The sequence below is a fragment of the Capra hircus genome, chromosome 4, assembly GCF_001704415.2.
Source record: "Capra hircus breed San Clemente chromosome 4, ASM170441v1, whole genome shotgun sequence".
Classification (NCBI taxonomy): Eukaryota; Metazoa; Chordata; class Mammalia; order Artiodactyla; family Bovidae; genus Capra; species Capra hircus.
The window spans coordinates 107500839-107513727 of NC_030811.1; the positions used below are offsets into that span (position 1 = coordinate 107500839).

Consider the following 12889-nt stretch of genomic DNA (forward strand, 5'->3'; position numbering starts at 1 on the left):
ACAAATCTTGAAATTATTTGTTCTAGTTCTGTGAAAAATGTGGCTGGTAGCTTGATAGGGATTGCATTGAATTTGTAAATTGCTTTGGGTAGTATACTCATTTTCACTATATTGATTCTTCCGATCCATGAACATGGTATATTTCTCCATCTATTAGTGTCCTCTTTGATTTCTTTCATCAGTGTTTTATAGTTTTCTATATATAGGTCTTTAGTTTCTTTAGGTAGATATATTCCTAAGTATTTTATTCTTTTTGTTGCAATGGTGAATGGAATTGTTTCCTTAATTTCTTTTTCTACTTTCTCATTATTAGTGTATAGGAATGCAAGGGATTTCTGTGTGTTGATTTTATATCCTGCAACTTTACTATATTCATTGATGAGCTCTAGTAATTTTCTGGTGGAGTCTTTAGGGTTTTCCATGTAGAGGATCATGTCATCTGCAAACAGTGAGAGTTTTACTTCTTCTTTTCCAATTTGGATTCCTTTTATTTCTTTTTCTGCTCTGATTGCTGTGGTCAAAACTTATAAATATATTATATAATTATTATAATTGTCTAAGAAATTTAAGTACTGGGGGTACTTTCATAAGCAGTTACTTGGTAAAAAATAAAGAATTTTTCTTTATTCACAATTTTCTTGAAGCTATTTTTTTCTCCCTTATTCCTCTGTTCTGGGACCTGTTTTGTTGATCACATAGTTAATATAACATCATACAAAAGAGACACAATGTTGGTTCTTCTGGTCAAGATGACCAGATTTATCCTCCATCTGAAACAACTCCCAAAAAGGACAGAAATTTTAATGAAACAACAGTTTGCAAGATACTAGAGGTTAAGCAATGAAGGAAAGGGACGCATAAGAGCAGAGAAACATAAGACAAGTCCTATACTCCCTAAGTTTACTGCACTGAGAGCTTTAAGGCCATGTGTGGTGCAGCAGGGAAGATCTCTCGAGGTTTCAGCTTAGTATCCTATGATCATAGGATACTAATGAGGAAATTACCTGAGGCCAAGGGAAAAAGTACCCGGAGGAATTGGAGGTAATAGTTTTGGGCATGCACACAGGAACACAAATGTTCCTGTTTCCAGCCACCCAGGCAGGAAACCGTCAAGGCTGTATAGAATGCATGTAAGAATCTTGCCTAAGTACCAAAATTAATTAGCCCTAGACTGAGTACTGATCCAGTCCCAACTAACAAACCATAAAACGATTTGAAAGAATCACAGTGTTTTCAAGGGAACTGACCGTATCTCAGAACAAACCTCAAGATTTATAGGAATTCCAATATCCAATACCTAGCCAATAGTCACAATGTCGGATATTAATCAAAAATCGGCATACATACAAACAAGAAGGAAAACATAACTATAAGGTAGAGATAAGTCAATCAATTGAAACTGACCCAGAACTAACAGATGATGGCATATCAAAACCACAATAAGATAAGCCAAAGATGTACATTATAAACACTAAAGCAAGCACTAGAATAATAACATGAAGAAATATGGTTAACATCAAGAAGTAGTAAAATAGAATCATAAAAATTGCAATAATACAAAAGAAAGCTCAAAAGAATATCAGGAAAGAAGAATATAGAGGATAGAGAACAGATATTAATAGCACAGAGATTTAAATCTAACCATATCAATAATCACATTAAATATAAATGATATAAATACTCCAACTAAAAGGCAGATATTATTACAACAGATTAAAAATGCAAGATCCATTATATGATGCATATAAGATGCACTTTCAATGTAAAGCAACAAACAGGTTAAAAAAGCAAAAGGATGAGAAAAGATAGACCATGTCAACACATGTCAGAAGGAAGCTGCTGCTGCTGCTAAGTCGCTTCAGTCGTGTCCGACTCTGTGCGACCCCATAGATGGCAGCCCACCAGGCTCCCCCGTCCCTGGGATTCTCCAGCCAAGAACACTGGAGTGGGCTGCCATTTCCTTCTCCAATGCATGAAAGTGAGAAGGGAAAGTGAAGTCGCTCAGTCGTGTCTGACTCTCAGCGACCCCGTGGACTGCAGCGCACCAGGCTCCTCTCTAGTGTGGCCCTATTAACGCCAGACAAAGGAGTTTTCAGAGCAAAATGTATTACTAGTGATACAGAAGTTCATTTCATAATGATAAATGTATCAACTCATCAAAAGATATAAGAATCCCAAACACTTATGTACCTAATAACAAAATTTCAAAACACATGAAACAGAAACTGATAGTATTGCAAGGAGAAACAGAAAAACTCAAAATTGTAGTTGCAAACATCAACACTCTTCTCCTAATAATTGTTAGAAGCCATAGACATAAAAGATATGAAAGACTGGAACATCATAATCATCCAACTTGATCTAATTGACAAATTTGGAATATTCTACCCAATAAGAACAGAATACACACCCTTTTCAAGGGCACACAGGTTGTTTACTAAGACAGACTATACAGTGAGTCATAAGTCTCAACAAGTTTAAAATGATATACAAATAATACACAAAATATGTTCTCTAACCGCAGTAGAAATAAGTTATAAATCAGTAACAGAAACATCTCTGAAAAATCTCCAAATATGTGGAATGTAAATAACGCACTTCGAAACAACTCATCAGTTAAAGATGAAATAAAAAGAGAGATTCGAAAGTCTTTTTAACCAAATGAAAATGACAACAACTATGTAAGAATCTGCAAGATGACATGAAGTTAATGCTTAAGGGACATTTAATAGCATTAACCCGTACATTAGAAACAGCACTACACACCTCTATTATTCTCAAGTCACTGACTTCTGCTTCCACTTAAAGAACTAAACAAAGCACATTAAATACAAATTAAGCAAATGAGAAGCAATAATTAATATCCGAGTAGAAATCAATCAAATGGAAGATAGAAAAACAAGGAATATCAATGAAACCAAATGCAGGTTATTTGAGAAGATCAATAAAATTGATGAACATCTAGCCAAACTTATCAGAAGGAAAAACACAAGACAAAAGTTGCCAATTATCAGGAAAGAGAGAGGTAATTACAGAGTTTGCAAATAATTAAAGGATGATGAAGCAATGTATACACAATTTTAGGCCAACACGTTTGCCAACAGAGACAAAATGAGCATATTACTTCAAAGATCACAAACTGTCAAAGCTCACTCAAAAATATATATATATATACAGATAACCTCAATAGCTCCATTACTGCTTGTTATTAAATTTGTATTTTTAAACTTCCCAAAATAAACTTGCAAATTCAAATCATCTCACAAGTGAATTACATTCTGCCAACGATTTAAGCAATTACTACAAATTGATGTCACTAAAAAGCATGATTCATAAAAGAACAAAGCTGAAAGCTGGAATTTGTCAAATCAAAAAGGTTTCCATTCTTAAAGACACTATTAAGAGGATGAAAAAGGCAAGTGACAAACTGGGAGAAAATATTTACCCATTATGTTTCAGGTAAAGGATTGTATCCCAAATACATAAAACCTCTGTAATGTGAAAACCAACAACTCAATTCATAAACAATAAGTCCAAAAAAATTTAAGCAGACATTTCATCAGAGAAGATATTCAAATAGCAAATATGCACACAAAGAGATAACCTAGCACCATTAGTCACTGGGGAAATTCAAACTAAAACCACAATGAGATACCATCATGTTTCTTTAATAACGGTTAAAAGAGTAATTTTTCAAAAAGTCAAAACCAAGTGTTGTCAAGAATGTGGAGGAACTGAGGCTCTCCTACACTACTTGTGAGAATGTATTATGGCAAAACTATTTTGAAAACAGTTTGGCAGTTTAAATGTACATTCATTGTATGCTTCAGCCATTCTACTTGGTGATACTGACGCAAAAGAAATGGAAGTATATTGGCTAAAAATATCTGTACATAAACGTTCACAGCATTTTCATTTGTAATGGAAACAACCCAAATGCACATCAGAAGTGACCGAATCAATGAACGGCGATGTATCCACACAACAAACCAGCCAGCAAAAGCAAGGAATGAATTACCGATACACGCCTGCATGAACGAGTCTCCAGATGATAATTTTGTGTTGAAGAAGTCAGTCAAAAGAGCACCTACTGCCCGATTTCATTTGCAATGATATTCTCGGAGATGTGAACTAAGGGACTGGGAAGCAGGTCAGGTGTCTAGGGGGACGGGGAGAAGCAGGTGGGAAGACGACAAAGGGGTGGGAGAAAACCTTCAGGGACGAAGACTCTGCTTATTACCTTGACTGTAGTGACGACTTCACGAATGTGTATACGTTAAAACCTGTCATTTTAAATACTACAAATGTGTGTCATTTCTTTAATGTTAATTATACTTCAATAAAGCTGTTTAAAAACAATCAGCTGACAGAGCCAGTTATGTGTTATGGTCAGCTCTATGTGCAAGACCAAGAAGAGGAACTAAACCTGTCTCGACAAGACTCTTGTTGCCTGAGACAGACTTCAGAAAGGGCTTCCCTTCCCTGGTGGTTCCGTGGTAAAGAATCCGCCTGCCCGTGCAGGAGATGCGAGACATGTGGGTTCCATCCCTGGGTTGGGAAGAATCCCTGGAGAAGGAAATTGCACCCCACTCCAGTATTCTTGTCTGAGAAATCCCAGGGACAGAGGAGCCTGTGCAGGCTACACAATCCATGGGGTCACAAAAGAGGTTGACACGACTTAGCAACTAAACAACAACAAACAACACTTCATAAAAATGTGTGTGGCAGGAAGGCTGCCTGCACGTAAGGACTATCTACGAGACAGAAAATTTCATTAAATCAATATTTGAAACTGTAACATGACTGAAACAACCTCCTCTCTCAAATATTCTTTGAACATTCCTTCCAAATTCTAAGACAAACCACACACAAAAAAATCTCATTTCCCATTTTTCTCTGACTCACTGTGTCCACTCTGAAATAAAATATGGCTGGCAAGGTGGAAGTCACAGACATGCCATCTCCCTAGGGTTATTTTTCATCTGTATAGTTAACTGAGTTTTTGCCTGGAAAACAGATAAAAATAGGAAAATTCCTAACTGTTCCACACCAGCACATATAATTTACCAATGTCACAATCTGTCTAAAAAATCTGTTAAGTGCATACGGCAAAGTCTCTGCCAGTTCTAGCTTCCTTTCTATAAAAACCACAATGAAATATTGAAGAACTACTCTCTGAAATTCCCCTGAACAGTAATATACTATATATTCATTGCTTTTTTCTGCTTGATTTAAGCCATATTTTTTGTTATTTAAATAATACAAGTGGAAATAAAACATACAGTGAACTATATAACTCAACAGGCAACAATTTAGTACTATTTAAAAAAGTATTATCAGTTACCCAAAATGTTAGGATATTTCTTTGGCTTAGCAGTGTTAAGAGTCTGCAGAAAACTTTTGCATACATAAAGGGACACAGCAGATGGCATTTAACCCAATATAAAGATAGCCCTTCAACTTAACATGTCTACAGTAGGTACTAACACTGACAGAAACCCACAGACACAAGCCCAGAAATCTCAGAAATTCAAATAAATAATAAATAAATGCCCACATCAGGATTCATCAGGTTATATTTAGAAATAAAAGGTAATAGCTTTACAAAATATTGGAATAAAATCTGTTGCTCACATGTGGAGGTACCCAGTGGCATGTTGGTAAAAGTTCAATAACTTGCTTGAGGGAAAGGGAATAAGCCCTGGTTTGAAACATTTGTCAGTTTCTGTGGTGCAAACACCCCTACCATGGCTGATTTCAAGATGATCTGAATTCACCAAAGCAAGTTGGAAAGAAGCACATAGTCGGCGCTCCTAAGCTTGAGCACGGCTAGGACAAGCACCCCACTGGAAACATCTCATGTATGAATATAGCTAACTCTAACCCTGGAATAGAAGTAAACCACGCTTCTAGGAATTGCCTGTGCATTTTATTCCTTGTGGAAGAATTCTCAATTCTGAAACTACCTTTTAACATACATTTCCACCTGAAAAAAAAAAAAATGATCTTTAGCATGCAGGAGACATTTTCGATCATCAAATAATTTTGAGATCTCTTAATATTGAGGCATTCAACAAACCATATTTTTTTCTTTAACAGGAATCTTTATACCCTCAAACTGGATTCAAATTAAACGCTAATTGTGAGTTCCCAAACAAGTGAAAAGGCAACAAACAAGACACAACATTTTCATACTGGTTGTAGACAAAGATTAACTTAAGGTAACTTGTTAGTCAAGGGGAAGACGGCGAGGATCCAGTTAAACACATCTGTCATCACAGAACTTGTGCGCCCCAGAGGCATGGCGATATGCTCATAATTTTCATTTAGGGGAGTGCTGTTTTGCAATACTAGGAATTAAAAGAGGGGGGGGTCAAAAGCCATCTTTTTGTGGTGTTTTCCACAAAGAGAGACTTTCTTCCAAGCGTAACTGTAGAAGGCACACTGACAGAAGGAAATAAACTTTATCAAACTGGAAATTCAACAAAGGGGAAAAAAGCAAGAGCAACGACGGCTCCGGCCTTTCAACACAACCGTAGCCAGGGAATAATGAAAGGAGTAACAAAAGAGCAGACATATACCCAAGTTCTGAGTCTGACTGCAGCTGGAGCACTGAGGGGTCTGTGTCCCACTGCAGGGTCCTAATCGCGCAGCACAAAGGAAAAAGAACACAGAGAATTAACAAAAGGGGAGGGAAACAAACCAAACCAAACCATGTCATTCATCAAGGCAACAGCATATACAATGCATACACAGGGCATCTCCCCACTCTGTCGCCCCCACAACCCCCAGGAGCCAGGGAGACCCCGTGAATATCAAGGGACACGAGAAAGCGAGAAGCCGCCCTTCCTCTGGAACAACTGCTTGATACTGGAAGCTACAGTTGTTTCCATGGAAGGAAACCCAGAGCTAAATATTCATCCACCCCCACACACCCCCTTTTCATGGTTGTTTCATTCTATACTGAAGCACGCTTGACTGGAGCATGCAAACTGCTTCGTATGTACCCCAGAGCCAGGGAGCAGCAAGCATTCCCCAGGCAGTGATGGTGACCAACTGCAAGGGTTCAAATGGGCCAGAGTAGAAGCATCTCGGGAGGCTGGGCCAGGCAGAGCATGAGTGCAGAGCCTGGAGAATAACTGGCTTCCTTGGGTCAGTGACTGCTATTACAGTGCATTAGATTTCGAGGCTCATGGGTATTTTGGTGTTTCTTATGTATGACACCAAGACGGTCACCAATGGCAATATCATTCATCTCGAAAGATGCCAGGGATGTCTTAACGTCTTCTAAGTACTTCACAAGAGCTAGCACAAAGTATCAATGGTTACCAAGGTTACCAACAGTTATCAACTTCCCTTGTTAGTTCTCCACCACATAAAAGGAGCTCTTCCATGAACAGAGTGCACACAAGGCCCTTTCTTGGGTAGGCCCTTTAAATTTCCCGTGTGGTATATAGTTAACAGGTGAGTGAGACTTAAGTACCTGGGAGGCAGCCAATGGACAGTAGGGACTTTGGGGTCAGGCACCTGAGATTCAAATCTTGCCTCTGTGACTTACTAGCTCTGTGACAGTGGGCATGCTGCTTCCGTTCTCAACCCCTGCACCCTCGTGCTTACTCTGAGAGTAGGTCATGGACCAGGAGCATCAGCATCTCAGGGAACTTGCTGGAAATGCCAAGCCTCAGATCTCACCCAGACTTGTTGACTCTGGACTACAGTTTAATAAGGCCCCAGGTCATCCGGGGGCATTTTGAAGTTTAAGAAGCCCACTCAGTTTCCTTGTCCATAAGGATTTACCATGCCTTATGTGACAATTCATGACCTGGCCTGCAGCTCTCTTCCCAATCCACCTCTAAGGGAGGGCCTCGCCCTCACTGTGTCCTCCTGGATGTTTTTTCTCCAAAGAGCCACATGGCTCCTGCTTTTGCTTCGTTTCTGTCTCAGTTCAAATGTCACCTGACCAGAGAGGCTTTCCTTCTCTCACCACCTCCCGCAAGCAGCACTTCCTCCTCACTCTTCATCCCGTTCTCTTATCCTGTTTTACTTTTTTCATAAGGTATCTTTACCTACGGCTTTATTATACATCAGTGTATTTATGACTGTTTGCTGTGTAACTCTGGAATTAAGTCTCAAAATAGCAGGAAGAGCTACATCCCTAAATTATAAGAATATGCCTAGGCCCGTGCCTGGCATGCATGTGTATTTTCCCTGATTTTTTAATTGCAGGATAATTGCTTTATAACGTTGTATTGGCATACAACAATGCAAATACAGCTGCCATGCAACAATGCAAATCAGTTATAACTCTCTCTCTATATCCCCTCCCTCTGGAGCCTCTCTCCTGCCCTGCACCCCCATGCTACCCCCCCAGGTTATCACAGAGAGCCAGGCTGGGCTCCTTCTGTTATATAGCAGCTTTGCTTTAGCTGCCTATTTCACATATGGTAGTATATATATATATATATATATAGACATATATATATGTCAGTGCTCCTTTCTCAATCTGTCCCACAATGCATGCTTGTATAATAAAACAATAGTTGAACAGATGGATGGATGGATTGTTTCTCTCTGGTTTTCTATAGGGATTGCATGCAATTACACCTATACAGCACAAAGTATTTGATCAACAGTAGCTGTTTTTAGCAGGCCACATTTACTGTGAAAGTGAAATAGCTACTGTATCTACTACCAATGTTTCTTTGACACAATGCACCACCTATATAATGGAACCCACCTAAGCGCCTCCTGCAGAGGTATCAGAACGCAGTTTCTAAGCTCCTCCGGTAAGTTCCGGTTATGCTCTTGTCCTCTGACCTAAATGCACTGAAAGATGTCAACTAAAGTCTGGTGAGAACACTACTTGGTCCCTGTTTCTGGGACCAATGCTTCTCAAAGTTTACTGTCTGAGCCACCAAGGAGGCCCAGTGTTTCTCAACCTTTAATGCACAGACACCTGGGAATATTGTTTAAAATGCCCATCCTGATTTAGTAGGTCTGGGGTGGCTTGAGATTCTGCATTTCTAATAGCTCCTAGCAGGGTAGATGCTGCTGGGCTGTGGACCACACTTCGAGTAGTAAGGTCTGGACTTAGATCAGTGGTTTTCAAACTCTAACATGGATCAGAATGACTGGGAGGGACTGTTAAAATACACGTGCTGACCCTCAAGCCCAGAAATTCTGATTTGAGTAGTTCTGGGGTGGGGCTGAGAATCTGTATTTCTAACAAGTTCCCAGGGAATGCTCACAGCTGATCCTAGAACCACCTTTAGAGAATAGCTAGGCTAGACTATTGCTTCCACTAGTTGGCAGGCAGAAAGCATCAGTGATCCTCAAATACATCAGCATCTAAACAAGTGATTCACACACGCTGGCCTAAGGCCCAGGCCACTTTTAAACCAATGAAATCAGAATGTTTGGGGTGGGACCCAGGCATCCAGATTTTTTTGAAACTCTCTCATGTGCAGCCAGGGTGAAAACTGCTGCTGTGCGCTCATTCTCTGCCCAAGGAAAGCAGCTCTTCCTGGCTCCAGACACTGGTTCCATCACTTCCTTTCAGATGATGGAAGTGACCGAATCCATTGCAGTGATTCACCCTTGCTGTTCACGTATCTCTGGAGTCCAAACCTTTTATCTTTATGGATACTTCCTTGGCTACAGACAGAGTAGCCTCTGGCTCTGGCTGACTGTGAGAAGCATTCCCTCATAAGGGCTGGGATCAGCTCCTCTGCGCTCAGGTTTCTGATGGGACAATTTGGGGGCCTTTTTCACTCTTCTCAGGCAAGGGAAGAATGTGGCAGCTCCCAGGTGGTCACAGCTGTTCTGTTATTTACCTACAACTCACCTGAACACGCTGCACCCTTAAAGTAAGACTACTAGACCTGATAAGTTATATTTTAGATGCCAAGTCACCAATCTGTCACAGGAACAGCAAATGCCAGGCTGACCAATTAATTATACAAGCCTGAAGAAGTCTTCTCCCTTGAAGACTGACTTCCTGGGAAGTCAGACTTTAGCAGTGTCTTTAGAATTAGAACAAGTGAAGATGAATTTTTAACTATTAAAGCTTCTCCCTGGCCTATGCCCATCATGTCCACATTTTATAACAGGACTAGACCACCACTCACTGCTGCCAGAGTCTCCACTTTCCCTACTTTCTTGGGATGACCAATAGAACCCGTTTTGCTGAATGTAATCTTTAATTCTGTCAATTAGATTTTGTCTATTGTTCCTGTCTGGGAAACCATATTGGTTTTGTTTGCTCATTTTTAAGAGCTGTATTTGTCTGCTCTGATCAACTGTAGGTTGATTTCTTAGGCTAACTCTCTGAGGATCCACAGGAGGATTTTTTTCATGAGGAAGCTGCTACTTGCACAGATACTGAATAACCTAGTGATTTCTAACCTAATGTGGCACCATCGTGGCTCCGTGGCCCTATGGTTGGATTGGCAGTTCTGGACAGACTCTAAGGTCCCATTTCCCAACTTGTTTCAAACTTCTAGATATAGAATCTTCCCACACCACGGTGAATAATCACTCACTTATTGGATACTAAACATGTTGAATAGTGTAGCCTCTGGTATCTCATCTAAAAAGGCCTACCATATAACAGTTAATAATCTGCAGAACAATCTGTTTTTCAATATTTCTTATAAAGAAAAAGAATATGACAAAGAAAAAGAATATTCAAACTAGCAGTGAACCCATTAAGAGACAAACAGAAGTTTTTATCACACCCTTTTACTATTCAGCTGGCTACAAAAGTCTCTCTTCATTGGCCCAATCTTATTCGCTCAGTTTATTAGATAGAGGGAAGTAAAAATTCAAACAAAGCAAAGCAATCCCTGGCCCTCCACAGAAAGCATAACTTAGGGGTAAGAGACATGATGTCTGTGTTGTGTAACCACACTCCCTGATGAGCGGTTAATTCCTTCCTGTTCGGAGCATGTTGGTAGTTTTCAGTCTTCTTCCCATTTGCTTAGACTCCAGAGTAGACAGTCTTAATATTTTTCCCTTAAAGAGCATCTTTGCTCTTACCTTTTTTTTTCATTTGTTTGTTTTGGTTTTAAGAGAGAGATGTCTGATAAATACTTGGAAGGCAGTCGTTAAGAACTATCATTTGCCATTTTGATTCCACTTGTTTGACTCAGTATGAACAGAATGCTAGATTTCTAATTTAAAAAAAAATAGATATGCAGCAAGCAACAAGGATTTACTGTATAGCATAGGGAACTAGAGTCAATATCTTGTAATAACCTACATTGGAAAATAATTTCAAAGATAATATATGTGTGTATGTATAACGGAATCACAAAAAGAAGAATTATATTTTTTGAAATTTAGTAATGTTTATCTTTTTGCCACTTTTTCTAAATGTCCTATGGACATCTAATAACAACATATGAAATACAAAGTTTTAAATATATTTGTGTAGGCTATAAGAGTAATATAAATAGAAATCTATCATATATAAATTTTTAATGACATCACTTAAAATACTCCTATTCTTATTTTTCTGCACTTGATATTCTCAGAAAAATGTTACTATGTCTCACTGTGATTATATACTTTTTTCTTTTCCCTTATATTTCTTCTGATTTTGCTTTCTGTATCTTTGTTTCTTTATTGTTAGGTGTCTAATGGTTTATGATGTCTATCTTCTTAGTGAATTGTACCTTTTATCATTAAAAATACTCAACTTTGATTCATTTAGAAATAAATTAATTTAATTTAAAAAAGAAAATCTAACAAAACATTTTTTTAAAAGAGCCATCGTTTGCAATGCTAACATTCAATGTGGCTGAGGCACTCTCATCTACTGCTGGTGGCCTTTCAAACTAGCACAGTTCTTTGGGAAAGCAACATGCAGCATGGAGCACGAATCACAAACACAGAATTACTCTGGAACTCGTTTCACTCCCAGGAACTCACCCTATGGAAATGAAACAGCACAAGTGGTAAATAACAAAAATGATGATGATGAAGATGCTGACCACTAACCCATCAAATCCCATGGCTTATTCTTGTTTCTCATACTTGAGCGCTATGATTCTGGTGACTATTGGCTCCTTCATAAGCATGTTATTTCTTTTAGTGTTCCTGACCCTAGAAACCATGTCTTTTTCACTTCTCGTTATACCTCTGGAAGGATCCTTATTCTTTCCATCCCCATAAAGTCAGACATTCCCCAACCAGAGTAATTTCTTCTCCTCTCACCTCTCTAGCTACCGATGATCTCCAAGATGCCCACATATCTTCTGCAAAAGATAACCCTGAAGTCCTCATCACCCTTGAACTCAAAGTTCCTCCTTTGCACATGCTTTTTGGACATATCCATCCATAACACCAAAAGCATTTAACCTTTTCTTGTCTCGTCAGGCTCTTCTTTCCTTCTCTAGCACCACAATCCTCGTTCACATTTTCTGTCCTTTTTATCTGGTCAGTGGCTCCCCCAAACACATCCTCAGATCTTGAAAGTGTTACAAAAATGCAGTGGTCCAGACCTCAACTCAGATCTATGCCTTAGGTATCTGTATATTTAGTAAGTTGCCAGGTAAATTCAATATTTTCCTGGCTTCAAATATGGGACTAGGAAGCTCAAATACCTCCAAGGCCATACCTGCCTCCCAGACTCGGATGTATTTTATACTGTCTCCTTCACACACATTCTATCCCCACACGTCTCCTCTCTCCCACATCTCCCTCGATATTATCTGAATGCCCTTTCTCCCATCTCTACTTGTCCAAAGCATAGTCACTATGTGAGACCCAACTCAAATGCCTTATTCTCTAAATATATTTGTCCTCAATCACCTCTTTCACAAATAGCTCGACTCTCTATGGGACTGAGCTCCTTATCTCACAGTTCTCTTTGCCAACCTGCAATCCA

The 12889-nt window shown here is 39.1% G+C and overlaps 1 protein-coding gene across 4 annotated transcripts in view; it reads right to left on the minus strand.

Moving 5' to 3' along the window:
- DYNC1I1 (dynein cytoplasmic 1 intermediate chain 1) overlaps window positions 1-12889 on the minus strand; it is a 368960-nt gene that overhangs the window by 291118 nt on the left and 64953 nt on the right. For 2 of the 4 annotated variants that reach the window (XM_018047394.1, XM_018047393.1), the window contains exon 5: window positions 6582-6641. The exons of the other annotated variants lie outside the window; for them this stretch is intronic. In XM_018047394.1, coding sequence (XP_017902883.1) covers window positions 6582-6641 — 60 coding nt within the window. The remainder of the gene's footprint in view (window positions 1-6581; window positions 6642-12889) is intronic. 4 annotated transcript variants of the gene reach the window in all.